Source organism: Stegostoma tigrinum, chromosome 3 (assembly GCF_030684315.1).
Source record: "Stegostoma tigrinum isolate sSteTig4 chromosome 3, sSteTig4.hap1, whole genome shotgun sequence".
Lineage (NCBI taxonomy): Eukaryota > Metazoa > Chordata > Chondrichthyes > Orectolobiformes > Stegostomatidae > Stegostoma > Stegostoma tigrinum.
Genome location: NC_081356.1, coordinates 52,693,661 through 52,708,909, shown reverse-complemented (window position 1 = coordinate 52,708,909; position 15,249 = coordinate 52,693,661). Strand labels below are relative to the sequence as shown.

The following is a 15,249-nucleotide window of genomic DNA, read 5'->3' as shown; positions in this document are numbered from 1 at the left end:
GATTAGTCAATCTTGCAAGCCCAAACGTCAAGATGTTCTGGAAGAAGTGTATGACCTCCACACGATTTGTACTTGTGAAGTCGGAGCCTTGGGGATGTGGAGAAGGGGCAGTTGTAAATATAACATAGTATTTACAATGTTGTACAATGTGTGTACTATACAGAAAATGTTTGAACCTAATGTTGAATAAGGAATATAAGAGGGTTAATTTCTGAACTGAAATGAAGTTCTGCTTGCTCTGTTTTATAATATGGCTATTATACAAAGCACAGGGCATTTCAGTTTGAGCTAGGTGGATTCTGGTACTCTCTCCTGTTGGAGGAACAAGAGTTTCACCTGCCTCAAGTTAGTAATAGTTAGTATTCCTCACAGCTATTATAATCTATACATAGATACTGAGATCTAATGGACCATTTTTTAAAAAATTCATTTGTAGAATGTGGGCATGATGGCAGGGCCAGCATTAATTGCCCATCTCTGGTTGCACTTCAGAAAGTAGTGGTAAACTTCAGTTCATATGGTGTAGGTAGACCAACAATGTTATCAGGGTAGGTGTTCCTAGATTTTGATTCAGCAATACTGAAAGAACAGCGATATATTTAATAGTCAGGATAGTGAGTGGCTTAGAAGAGAACATGCAAGTGGTGATGTTACCATGTGACTGCTGCCCTAGTCCTTATAGATGCTAGCAGTCATTGGCTTGGAAGGTGTAGTCTAAGTAGATTTGGTGAATTTCTGCTGTGCATCTTGCAGATAGTAAACAGGCCACTACTGAGCATAGATAGTAGAGGGAGTGAATGTATGTGGTTGTAGTGCCAATCAATAGGTGATGTCAATGTTCAGGAGTGTTGTTGGAGCTGCTCTCAGCAAGGCAATTTGAGAGTATTCCATAACACGTCTGATTTGTGCCTTATAAATGATGGACAGTTTTTGGGGAGGTGGTTTACTCACTGTAGAATTTCTAGCCAATGAACTCACGTAGCTACAATATTTATATGGCTAGTGCAGTTCAGTTTCTGGTCAATGGTAACCCTCAGTTGGTAGTGTGGTATTCAGTGATCATAATACCATTGAATATCAAAAGGTAGTGGTTAGATTCTATCTTGTTGATGATGATCATTGCTTGACACTTGTGTGGCACAAATTTTACTTAGAATGTACAATTGTACAATACAGAAACAAGCCTTTCTGCCCACAATGTTGTGTAGAACATGATGCCAAATTAAACTAATCCCTTCTGCCGGCCCTTGACCCAAATCCCTCCATTCCTTGTACTAGTGTGCTTTTCTAAAGATCCCTTAAATGCCTCTGTCATATCTGCCTCCACTGTGATGCCTCACAGCACATTCCAAATTCCTACCATTGTCTGTGTAAAAACCTTGCCCTTCACATCTTCTTTGAACTTCCCCCTGTCACCTTAAATGCATGGCCCCCTTGTGTTAGACATTTCAACTCTGGGAAAAAGATTCTGACCATCAAATCTATTTCTGGTTCTCATAATTTTATAGACTTCTATTGGGCCTCCCCTCAGCCTTCACTGCTCCAGAGGAAACAGCTCAAGTTTTTTCTAGCCTGTCCTTATAGCTCATATCCTCTAATCCAGTAAGCATCCTGGTAAACCTCTTCTGCACCCTCTTCAAAGCCTGCACATACTGACTCTCCCTAATTCAGCCATGCTTTTCCAAATGTGTGTAAATCGTATCCCTAAGAATTCTCTCCAATAGCTTTCCAACCACTGATGTGAGACTGACCAGTCTGTAGTTTCTTAGATTATCCTATTTCACTTCTTGAACAGAAGAACAACATTAGCTACCTGCCTTTCCTCTGGAACCTCTGCAGTGGCTAGTGAGGACACAAGGGCACAGCAATTTCCTCCCTTGCTTCCCTCAATAACTTGTGGTAGATACCATCAGGACCTGGGGTCCTTATCCACCTTAATGCTGTTCAAGACATCACATTTTTTTTACATTTCAAAATGCCCTAGCACATTAGCATACTCCTCAAAAATCTCAATATCCTCCATCTCCTCCTCAGTGAATACCAACACTGAGTACTCATTTAGGATTTCACTGATATTCTCCACCTCCAAGCACAAGTTCCTTTCTTTATCCTGAGTGGTCCTACCTTCTCTCTAGTTATGCCTTTATTTTTATCATAAGTATAGAATGCCTTGGGATTCTCTATAACCTTATTCGCCAAGGTCATTTTATGGTTTCTTCTTCCTCTCCTAATTCACTGCTTAAGTTTATTTCCTGCTTTCTTTATATTTCTCAGGGCCCCATCTGATTTTAGCTACCTAAACACTTCTTCCTTTTGACTAAATTCACAACCTCCCTCATTATCCAAGGGTCCCTTACCTTACCATCCTTATTCTTCCTCCTTACTGTGACATGCCAGTCCCGAACTCCGATCAGCAGGTCTTTAAACAACTCCTCTTTTAAAAAACACGTCAAATGTGGACTTGCTCGATAACAGCTCCTCCCAAACAACACTCCCTAGCTTCTGCCTAATACTTATATAATTTACCCTCACCCTATTTAGTACTGTCCCACAAGGTCCTTATTTATAGCTATCTTAAAACTTATGGAGTTGTGATCACTGTTTCCAAAATGCTCTCCCACTGAAAGGTCAGTCATCTGACGAGGCTCATTAGCCAATACAAGTTCAGTGTGGCCCCTCCTCTAGTTGGACTATCCAGACTGCTTCAAGAAACCCTCTTTGATGCACTTAACAAATTCTGTCCTAAGCCTACTGTTCTAAGGCAATCCCAGGCAATTTTGAGCAAGTTAAAGTGTAACATTATAACAACCCTGTTGTCATTGCATCCTTCCATAATCTGCCTACATATTGGTTCCTCAATGATCAGTGGCTGTTTGGTGGTTTATAGTATAATCCTATCAGAGTGATTTCACCCATCTTATGTTTGAGCTGTATCCATGTTGCCTCGGGGAAGAGCTCTCTGGTATGTCCTCTCTGAGTGCAGATGTAACATTCTCCCTGATTAGTAATGCAACTCCTCAACCTCTTTTATCTTCCTCTCGGTCTAATCTAAAACAACGAAACCCTGGAACATTGAGCAGCTAGTCCTGTCCTTCTCTCAGCCAAGTCTCTGCAATGGTGACAACATCATAGTACTGACGCAGGCGCTAAGCTCACCTGCCTTACCTACAATACTCCTTGCATTGAAATAAACACACTTTAGCCCATTAGTACCATTGCGTTCATTTACCTGTCTCTGTCTGTCCTTCCTTTCTGACTTACTGGTTCTAACATCTATCTTCCCCTCAATCCCTCCATTTGCTGACCTTCTGCTTTGGTTCCCAGCCCCCTGCAACTCCATTTTAAACCTTCTTGAGTAGCACTAGCAGACCTCCCTGTGAAGAAGTTTGTTCCCCTCCAGTTTTGGTGCAACCTGTCCCTCTTGTACAGGTCACCCCTGTCTCAGAAGAGGTCCCAATAATCCAAGAACCTGAAACCCTGCCCCCAGCATCAATTTCTTAACCATATTTCCATCTGTCCTATCTTTCTATTCTTTGCCTCACTAGCAGGTGTCACTGGTAGTACCTCAGAAATACTCCTTAAAGGTCCTGCTTTTCAGCCTCTTTCCTAACTCCTTATACACACTCTGCTGGACCTCATGCCTCTTTCTACCTACGTCATTGGTACCAAGGCACACAACGCCTTCTGGCTGCTCACCTTCCCCCTCAATAATTTCATGCAACTGCTCAGAGACATCCTTTAACATGGCACTAAAGTGGTAATACATCATCCTAGAGTCTTGAACATGGCCACAGAAACACTTGTCTATGCATCTAACTAGCAAGTCTCCTACCACTGTCACTCATTTGGATTTTGCACGACTCTGATCTACAGCAGGGCAAGTTGTGATGCCACAGGCCTGGCTGTTGCTGTTGTGTTCCTCTGAGAGGCTGCTCCCCCAACAGTATCCAAAACGATATACCTGTTAAGGAGGGTATTAGCCATAGTTGACTCCTGCCCACCTCTTCTGGCTGTCACCTATCTAGCTGACTGAACCTGTCATGGGGACATTGTCACATCACTGGTGTTTGTCGCACTGTATGTCCCCTGTGTGCTCCTCAGTGTACCCAACTGCCGCTCCAAACGAATGATGCAATCTGTGAGGAGCTGCAATTGGTCACACTTCCTGCAGACGTAGTCATCATGGACACTAGACTGTTCCCAGATCTCTGAAATCTGGCAGGAGAAGCACACCGCTGCCCTAACTGCAATCTCTCCCTTTTGCACTACAAAAGGTAAAACAATCTTACTCTGCATTTACCTTGCTCACCTTACTCACTGCAGCCCAGTATTCATCTAAGCTTGCACTTACATCAATCAGTAGCACTGCCTGGCTTCTTAAATTACAATGCATTCTTTACAAATAGACTAAATACCTATTAGGCTACATCAAGCTTCCTAACAGCCTCTCTCAATTGCTGTCTCCTTTTTTTAGGTTATAGGAGGAAGGAAGGATGGAAGCATTACAATAATGTAATGTTTGGGGCTCACCAATCCTTTATACCAGCTTCTTCCTCACTCTGCTATTCATTGGTGGTAACTGAGCCAACCCCCAGATTGCTCCTCAGCGAAATCTCTGCCACTTGTCAGCACAAACGTGAATATAATCAGGCATTGTTGCAATTGGGTGTGGACTGCTTCAATATCTGATGAATTGAGAATGGTGCACTGTATTATGCAAGCATCAGTGAACATTGTGAACTTGTGATGGAAGGAAGGTCATTGACAAAGCAGCTGTAGGTTTGAGGAACTCCTGTAGTGATGTCTTGGAGCTAGGATGACTGACCATTGTTGATTATTGTAAAGAAACCTTTGATATTCTTAGATAACACAGTGTGAAGCTGAAGGAACACTGCAGGCCAGGCAGCATCAGAGGAGCAGAAAAGTTGATGTTTTGGGTCGGGACCCTTTTTCAGAAATCCAGCATCGGCAGTTCTTACTATCTTGGAAATTCTTAGCTGCTCCTTGAAATGGCCTAGCAAGCCATTCAGTTGTATCAACCAAGGAATGGTTCTCAAGCAATGAATGAAAGCAGACTGACCAGACACTCAGCAGCAACAAAGGCATTGGAAGCAACAATGGCAAACTCAGTCCTCTCACCTCTCAACCTGCTAACATTTGTGGGCTAGTGCCAAAATTGGGAGGGTTATCTCACAGACTAATCAAGTAGCAACCTAATCATATTCACAGTATCATATGTTAGACACAATGCCCCAGACAACATTATCACATTCCTGTGTATGTCCTATCCCAACAGCAAGACATACTCCACAGAGGTAGTGGCACTGTGGCATGCGACCAGGAAGGACATCGTCCTGAGAATCATCAACATTGACTCTGGATCCTTTAAAGTATGAAGTCTCATGGCATAAGGTCCAACATGGACAAAGAAACTGCCTACTAGTTACCATATCCTGCACACTACTCCTCTCACCTCATCTGATGAATCTGTATTCCATAATGTTGAACACCACTTAGAGGAAGCGCGCCAAGTGTCAAGAGTGCAGAATGTATACTGAGTAAGTTTTCACTTCTGCCACCAAGAATGGCTCAGCAGCACCATTGCTGATTGAGTTGTTTGAGTCATAATGGACATTGCTACTAGACTGAGACTGCAACAGATGGTAAGGAAACCAGAAACAGAGAAAAACATACTTGACTCTAACCACACAAAACTACTACCGTGGATTCATCTGTAAGAGTGACCACCATGCATTACTTGTGGAGACAGGTTTCGCTCTTCATATTAAGAATATCCTCCATCATGTTGTATGGCACCATCACTGTGCTAAATTGGATAGACTTCGATAAGATCTAGCAATTCAAGGCCATTAACAACAGTCAAATTGTGCTCCAATACAATCTGCAACCTAAGAGCCCAACAAACCTCTCACACTACCGTTACAATCAAGGAAGCAGATCAACCCTAGTTCAACTAAAAGTGCAAGAGGGCATGCCAATAGCTACACCAAGCAAAGCTAAAAATGACTTGTCAACCTGGTGAGACTACAAAACAGGAATACTTTTGTGCCAAATGCTATAAGTAACAATTGAACAGAGAACTTAGGAACAGTACAGCACAGTGTGGGCTCTTTTGCCCACGTGTTGAGACAGGTCTATTTGATTCCCCAACAGATGGATTAGATCTAACCTCTGCAGTCCTGTCACAAATGATGCGGATAATTAAACATGTCACTGGAGGAGCAGGCTCTACAAGTAGCCCCATTCCCGATGATGGGAGAGTCCAGTTATGGAACATCTGTGTAAAAGATAAATCTGAAACATTTGCAACTGAGATTGTAGGAACTGCTGATGCTGGAGAATCTAAGATAACAAGGTGTAGAGCTGGATGAACACAGCAGGCCAAGCAGCATCAGAAGAATAGGAAAGCTGATGTTTCGGGTCTAGACCTTCTTGGTCTGCTGTGTTCATCCAACTCCACAACATTTACAATTATCTTCTTTCAAAAGTGAGAGTGGATAATCCAACTTGGCCTCCCCCGAATGTCCCCAGCAGTGAGTCTGTCAGTGAGTTCAATTTACTTCTTGTGATATCAAGAAATGTTGGAGACACTGGATGCCGCAAAGGCTGTGGGCCCTGACAACATTCTAACAAGCCCAATCTTCTCTTTTTATCTGTTGAATATGAAAATCATGAAATTTGGCTGCAGAATTCCCTCTGATAAATCTGTAGCCTTAGGTACAATCATGAATGTGAATAGGGAGCTCCATAATTGCTAGATAAAAGTGATAACTCAGAACAAATTGGCCCCGTGCTGCCCCCTGTTGTCACAGATGTGCAAACAACACACGTTTTAGTTTTCAACATTTTAATCCTTAATTCCATACACATTTTTAAAGTGCTGCTGCACAGTGTGGGATTGCGAATTTCATCAAGACACTGAATGGAAACCTGATAGTCAATAAAATTCTACTCTATCAAATATATATGCCTAACAGTGGTAATCCTCCTGCACCTCTCATTCCATGAAAATAACAACAAAAGAAAAATTAAATAAATATTCAAGAGGACTGTTTAGTTTTATTAATTCTAATATGATTATCATGATGCTGGATGCATTTGGATAGAATCTAGATTTAAACATTTTCCCTCAATTAAAAGTTAAGGTGGTCTAACTTAAAGTTACAGACAGAAAAATAAGAGTTCCAAGTCTAAGGGAGCTAAAGAGCTTGCTTTAAACAAACACTTTTATGTAGAAGAATCCCTAAACTTTTCATGAAAGAGAACACAAACGCAAGGTAAAATGCCAGTCTCCAAAGAGAAAGATGGGAACATCAGAAGTGTAGTCCATAGCATCAAATTAGGCTGGAGTCATTAAGATCAGGAAAAAATTCTGAAGTATTTGAGAATAAAGGAAATAATTTTGATGACCTTTGTTGAGTGGGTGAGGGAGACCATTCTGGGACTACAGTGTTTTGGATTTTGCATTTGGTAACTGTGAGACAACTGTGTTTTTGGAAGGCAAACAAATTAGTTTTGTCACTGTTGTGCTGTAGACAGTTTCAACCAATCTGGAAATAATTGGATTGTGAGGTGATTAATGCAAAGATAGCCACAGTATGAATGGTGATTGCAGAAATCGAAAAATTTAAATGATTCCACGTTGTAGATGTGGAAAACTGATCCTATGCCTAACAATGTCTCCATGCAGTAGCGTGTAGAAAGGAGAAAACAAAGAATGTGACCTTTAGTCACAATAATAGTGACTGCCTGAACATCATAACATAAAACTGTTTAAGGAGATGCTAGGATGGATGTTCCAGTTCCTGTTGAAAGTTGTACTTGCAGGGAGAACCAGGAATCACATTGCACAACCAGTGACTTTCTGATCATTAAAATTCCACAAAATGTACAATGGGAGCATGAATTGATCAAGTAGTTATTTGTGTTGGGACATGTATGATAAAGTAACAAGAGCACAGTCCTATGTAAGGCAGAACATTGGAACCATTAATAGTGCTTGAAATGTAAAGAAGGTGGAGGTGAATCAGTAAGTTATACTTGCATTCAAAAAGAGCTTTATCAGACTGGTGTATGTACTGTAACTTATAAATCCAGCTTGAAGATACTTGCATAGCTAATAACACTATAAGACATTAAGATATTGGAACAGAATTAGGCCATTCGGGCCATCAAGTCTGCTCCAACATGCGATCATGGCTGATATGTTTCTTTACTCCATTCTCGTGCCTTCTTTCCATAACCCTTGAGCTTCTTACCAATCAAGAACCAATCTATCACTGTTTTAAGTACACTCAAAGACTTGGCCTCCATAGCCGTCTGCAGCAATCAATTCCACAGATTAACCATTGTTTAGCAGAAGAAATTCCTTCTCATTTCTGTTCTAAAGAATCATCCTTTTCAATCTGAGGCTGTGCCCTAAGATCCTAATTTCTCCTAGAAGTGGAAGCATCTTGTCAATGTCCACTCTATCCAGACCTCAGTATTCTGAAAGTTTCAATCAGATCCCCCTCCCCCTTACTACAAAATTCCATTATGTAAAGTCCTCAGTCATTCCCACATGACAAGTCTTCCATACCTAGGATCATTGTTGTAAATCTCCTTTGGATGGCCTGCAATACCAGCCCATCCTTTCTTAGGTACAGGGCCCAAAATAGAACATAGAACAATACAGCGCAGAACAGGCCCTTTGGCCCTCGATGTTGCGCCAACCTGTGAACTAATCTCAGCCCACATTTCAAATGCAGTCTGACCAGAGCTTTCTACAGCCTCAAGAGTACATTTCAGCTCTTATATTCAAGCCCTCAACATTAATGCTAACAATGCATTTGCCTTTCTGTTAACATTGAGAGAATCTGAACTGGGACTCCCAGGCCCCTTTGTGCTTCAGATTTCTGAAACCTTTTCCCATTTAGAAAACAGTCTTCGCCTCAATCCTTCTGACCATAATGCATGACTTCACGTTTACCGACACTGTATTCCATCTGCCACTTCTTTGTCTACTGCCCCAGCCTATCCAAGTACCTCTGTAACCCCGTGTTTCCTTAATAGAGACTCAATAATGGCAACAACTGAAAAAAGTCGGTGATCAGGAATTCGATAGGAGTAAAGTTGAAGGAACATGTGATGAGAAAGTTGCTGAATTTTGTTTTGTTGGGAAATACATTTCATGAGATCTCAGGGGAAAAGTGGAGCATTGCCAAGGATGAGTTTGAGTTAGGGACATCTGTTTCTAACTGTAGCATAGCAGTACTTTACCAGCTCTCCCTAATCCACCAAGATAGACTTTAGTTGCAACCCAAGTCACAGTCGAAATTTCTCCACTTACGTCAGTTTGTCCATGATTTTTTTGATTTTAAGTTTCAGATCAATAGAATGAAATTCAAATAAATTATATTACAAGCAACTTCTTTGCCCAAGAATCTATTTCTTTTAAATTACGTTATAGATGATCTTTCACTGGTTCTTCTACCACTTTTAATCTACTTCCGCTTCCATTCAGCTCCCTACACTGAACTGGCAAGTGAGGCACTGACAAGAATTGTGGCAACATGCTTTATTTGCATGCTTAGAGTGGAGTGGTCTGGAGATTTCTTTCCCTCTGTTAACTGTGTACAAACAACAAGCCTCACACTAACAAATAATTAACTTAAAATATTGCTTGACATTAAGAACTTGATTCTTGCAGTAAAGAGAGATATGTTGCCAAAGCTTTTCCAGTACTATAAAGTGGTGTGATCATTTGAAATTTGGTATTCTCCTGTTCTCCCTGATGAGTGCAAGATGAAAAGCTTTGGCAACATGTCTATCTTTTGAGTGATATTTAAATTAAAATATATCCTTTTTATTTTATTAGAGATAACAAGGTGTAGAGCTGGATGAACACAGCAGGATAAGCAGCATCAGAGGAGCAGGAAGGCTGATGTTTCGGGCCTAGACTCGTCTTCAGAAATGGGGGAGAGGAAGGGGTATCTGAAATAAATAGGGAGAGAGGGGGAGGCAGATAGAAGATGGATAGAGGAGAAGATAGGTGGAGAGGAAACAGACCAAAGAGGCAGGGATGGAGTCACTAAAGGTGAGTAGGTGGTGAGGTAGGGAGGAGATTGGTCAATCTAGGGAGGACGGACAGGTCAAGGGGGCGGGATGAGGTCCTCCTATCTACTAACCTCATCCTGCCCCCTTGATCTGTCCATCCTCCCTGGACTGACCTATCCCCTTCCTACCTTCCCACCTACACTCACCTTTACTGGTTCCATTCCGCCTCTTTGACCGGTCTGTTTCCTCTCCACCTATCTTCTCTTCTATCCATCTTCTATCTGCCTCCCTCTCTCTCCCTATTTATTTCAGATCCCCCATCCCCTCCTCCATTTCTGAAGAGGGGTCTAGGCCCAAAACGTCAGCCTTCCTGATCCTCTGATGCTGCTTGGCCTGCTGTGTTCATCCAGCTCTACACCTTGTTTTCTCAGATTCTCCAGCGTCTGCAGTTCCTACCAGCTCCTTTTTTTTAATTGTTGATTTTGTGTTTGTTAGAAGTCAAGCATGGCTGATCGTTCTTTTAGTGCAGCAAATCTTAATCCGTACATGACTAGGCCTAATAGACAGAGTAAAGGAGCAGAAGCAGGTAAGCCATGAAATTGTTTTCAATTATTGATAATTACTACTTTTTAACCTTATAGAAAAAACATAATTAACCAAAGTCCTTGCTGCTGAACAAACGTGCACATTACTATTACAAAAATGTAAAAATACTTATTTCTAGCTTGCCTGGCTTGTCATTGGCTACCATGGTAGGTTTTCGGAAGCAGTCAGGAGGACTGTAGGTAACCTATCAATGCAGGTGGGAAAACAATGCTTTTGTCTAACATTGTTGTAAATCTTGCTATCTGTTTGATCTAGCATATGTCACTCCAGTAAGTTTGCTAAAGAATGTCCAAATCAGAGTGCTGAGAAATCTGTATGATATTATTTTCCTGATCCAAAAAGAAAATTTTATTCCTGTGGGGACTAAGGCTTACTTATCTTGTACAGTTAGGCAAGAGTTGGGAGCAGCCAAATCTTAGGTTCCCTCAGTTGTACACAGTGATATTGACATTTAGAAAGTTAAAAAAAGAGCAATATATCAGCAAAGGTAATTAACAGTCTTTGCTTTTCCAGCATTAATGATGCTACGTGTAAACGTTTGTAAGGTTATCTGGTTTCATTTTTGAAACATTCACAAATGAGTAATGGTTTACGACTACACATTTGATCTGATAATGGCAAGCATCACTTGTGCCACAAATCCCAGGTGTTGAACATCTCAAACAATGAAAAAATCTGATGATCGTCCCTTGATATTCAATGGCATTACTATCACTGAATCCCCACCGTCAACGTCACAGAATTATCAATAATTAGAAACGTATCTGGAGAAGCCATATAAAATGATGACTACTAAAGCAGAACAAAGACTGGGAATTCTTCAGTGAAATTCTGATTCTCCTTACTCTGTATTACCTACTCGCCATCTACAAGGCTTACATCAGGAGTGTGATGGAATACACTCCATTTCCCGGAGTAAGTGCGGCTTCAAAAACATGAAAGTTCAACGTCATGCAGAGAAAAGCAGCCTGCTTGATTGGCATGCCATCCATCACTCTAACCATTCACTCCCTATACCACCAGCACAGAGTGGCAGCAGTGTGTACCATCCAGGGTACACTGCAGAAATTCATCAAACCTCCTTGATAATGTCCCACACTCCATGTCATTGTTCTATGTTTGCTAGAGGAATAGTTTAAAATTATATAACGGAGAATATTATTCTCAAAAATTGGTGGTTTGTTGGTGGTTTAAATCAGCAACGCACATCTTAATGTTGAACTCATGCGCTGGCGTAAAATTTCCATGTAGTTTTCCTGATTGGGACGTTATGTTACAGTTGTATAAGACATTGGTGAGGCTGCACTTGGAGTATTATGTACAGTTTTAGTCACCCTGTCATAGGAAAGACAAAGTTAAACTGGAAAGTGTGCAAAGAAATTTATGACGATGCTGCCAGAACTGGTAGACTTGAGTTATAGGGAGAGGTTAGCCAGGATAGGACTTTATTTTTTGGAACATAGGAGAATGAGGGCCGACCTTATTGCAGTGTATAAAATCATGAGAGTCATAGATAGGATAAATGCATATAATCTTTTTCCCAGGGATAAGGAATGGTGAGAAGGAAAAGATTTTAAGACAGGCCTGAGGGGCAACTTCTTCATGCAGAGAGTGGTACATATTTGGAATAGGCTGCCAGAGAAAGTGGTTGAGGCAGATACAATAACAATATTTAAGAAACATTTGAATAGGTACATGAATGAGAAGGGTTTGTAGGGATATAGCCCAAAATGCAGGCAATTGGATCTGGCTTAGAGGGCACCATGGTCAGCTTGTCCCAGTTTGGGCCAAAAGGCCTCTATTGCTGCTGTATGATGATATGATTGCCCATCAAAACTTCAGCTAAAAACCAACATTTTTCTGGAGTCACAGCAAATGATTTAGAGAACCACAGAGAAATTAACTTTCACAATCAATCGTCCAATGACCTCTTTTCTAACCTTTGAAATTTCACTGTTTGATACACAAGGTTTGATCAGAGACTGTTGTATCAGCAATATGGCCTGGTGCTGCCAAGTCACTCTACTCTAAAATACTTTCTGTGCCAAACTAATAATAAAGGTCAGTACTGAACACATCTCTGCCATTTGACAGGTACTCAAAGAGATGCCATGCCTATGGATACTAATGTCTATGAAAGCCCATATGCTGACCCTGATGAGCTGCAGGAAAAAACACTGTATTTGAAAAATGATTGCCTTATACTGGAAGAAAAGGAACTTGGGTCTGGTAACTTTGGTACAGTCAAGAAAGGAGTTTATAAAATGAGGAAGTAAGTGTTTTTGAATGAGATAACACACACTGATGCAAAATTCAGAGAACGTAAGATAAACAGTATCTCCAGCTTCCTAATATTTATGTTTTAGATAGCTAAAAGGTTTACAGTTGATCAACCTGTTCTAGATGCCTCCTCTTTGAAATAAAATAACAAAAAAAGCACTAAATTGTGTTTAATACAACAAATTAGTTTAATAAGTAATAAGCTACTTCAAGTGATTTTTTACTGTTCACAAAGAAAAATGCACCACTACATTATTTGAATAAGGTGCCATTTTTACAGATTGTTTTGCGCAGCTAGAATTGATCAAAAACAAAGTTGCTGGAAAAGCTCAGCAGGCCTGGCCTGGCCGCATCTGTGAAAGAAAAAACAGAGTTAACGTTTTGGGCCCGGTGACCCTTCCTCAGTACTGAAATAGATCAAAATTGGCAATCTGCCTTTGCCAAGGATTGCTCAAGTGCACTTAAATCTGGAAATTGACAATTTGAAGTTGAGTTTCCGTTACAGTCAATTTCAAACCTTTCAGCTCTTCCCCCCAGTGCCCCCAGCCCAATCCCAAGCCCACATACTGCCATAAATTAAAATTCACCCCATTGTGTCTTGATTTATTTTAACAGGAAAAATATAAGTGTAGCAATAAAAGTGTTGAAGAGTGATGATCCTGCAGTAAAAGATGAACTGATGAAGGAAGCAAACTTCATGCATCAACTTGATAACCCTTACATCGTCCGCATGATTGGCATATGTGAAAGGGAGTGTTTGATGCTAGTGATGGAACTTGCAGAACAAGGCCAACTTAACAAATTTCTACAGGCTCACAAGTGAGTCCAGTTGTTCTTTGTATAATGTGATACTTCAATTTTCAGCAAGTCATTCAAATGGATGCACACACTTTTGACACCATGAGGGTTTTAAATCACATATTCAAGTGCATCATTTTGCTAAAGTAACTGTGGTTAATTTCATATAGTTAATTTGTATTTCTATGTATATGAATTTGAACAAAATTGGTTCTAAATTTCAAACCTAACATTTGACACTCAGAAATTTTTTTCAGTTAAATACTAGGAAAACCAAAGCCACTGTTCATAGTTGCTGCCGTAAGCATTATTCCACAACCTTCAAAAACATCTATCTCCCTGACAACTGTCTGAGACTGAATCAGAAGGTTTGCAACATTTTTGCTCATTGTCACCTTGAGATTACTCACTGGTGCCATCACTTGACTGCCTATTTCCACAACCATACAATTGTCCATCCCCATGTCTGCTTGATCGCTGAAGCCTTTATCTATGCCATTGTTGCTTACAGCTTTGAGTCCTGGCCAGCCTTGGATTTTTCTACCTTTCATAAGCTTGGGGTCATTCAAACGTCTGCTGCTAATCTCTTTATTGTCATAAAGTTTTACTCCCACCAAGTTCTGATCAGTCTTTATCCCTGTGCTTGATGACCTACCTTGCTGCCCATATGTGGATTGGTTAGTTCAGTTAGCTGGATGACTAGATTGAGATGCTGTATGATGTCAGCAACATCAGTTCAATTGCCATACTGACTGACTATAGTCACCAGCTTTTCAACCTTGTCCCTTAACTGAGATTAGTGACTCTTGGGTTAGACTCCCAGCACTCATTTTCCCTTTAATGATGACAGCAGCCTCATAGACGATGGTGGCTTTCACTTTTACATTAGCTTCCAGTTAAACGGTATCTCAGTTTTAAAATTCTCATCTTTATTTTCTATTTCAGGGACTGACCCTTCCTTATCTCTGTGATCTCCTCTAATTTCACAAACTCCAAGATATCTATGGTCATTCAATCTTGGCATCTTGAGTATTCTAAATTTCAGTTACAGCAATTTGAAGTTATTTTCATCTGTTTGAGCAATAAGCTCTGGAATAAAAGCAGCACTTGCTGGATAAACTCAATAAGTATGGCAGCAGCTGTGGAGAGACAATGGAGTAAACATTTTGAGTCTGGTAAACCTTCTTCAGAATTGATAGTAGCTAGGAAATAGAGGTATTTATGCTGATGACCAGGGGTAGGAGAGCAAGCAAGTGTGCAGATAGTTGGAGAAGGAGCTCCAAAGGAGAAAAAGACAGTTATGCAAACAAAGAAAAGGCTGGTAGTAAGCCAGGGAAGGAATAAAGCTGATAGTGGGAACCACAAGTATGTAAAAATCAGCTGGTTGTGCCCATGCCATGGCAGAGCCTGAGTTGTGGGACTGAGTAAAGGATTCAGAAGGAGACGTGCAGGTTCTAAAGTTATTGAATTCTTTAAAGACTCCCTTGCATCCTCTCACAGCTCACAATT

The 15,249-nt window shown here is 40.8% G+C and overlaps 1 protein-coding gene across 2 annotated transcripts in view; it reads left to right on the top strand.

Annotated features, from left to right (window-relative positions):
- Positions 1-15,249, top strand: part of syk (spleen tyrosine kinase) — a 162,244-nt gene that overhangs the window by 120,757 nt on the left and 26,238 nt on the right. For both annotated transcript variants that reach the window (XM_048527487.2, XM_048527486.2), the window contains 3 exons: positions 10,552-10,642; positions 12,757-12,934; positions 13,558-13,761. In XM_048527487.2, the coding sequence (XP_048383444.1) occupies positions 10,552-10,642; positions 12,757-12,934; positions 13,558-13,761 (473 nt within the window). The remainder of the gene's footprint in view (positions 1-10,551; positions 10,643-12,756; positions 12,935-13,557; positions 13,762-15,249) is intronic.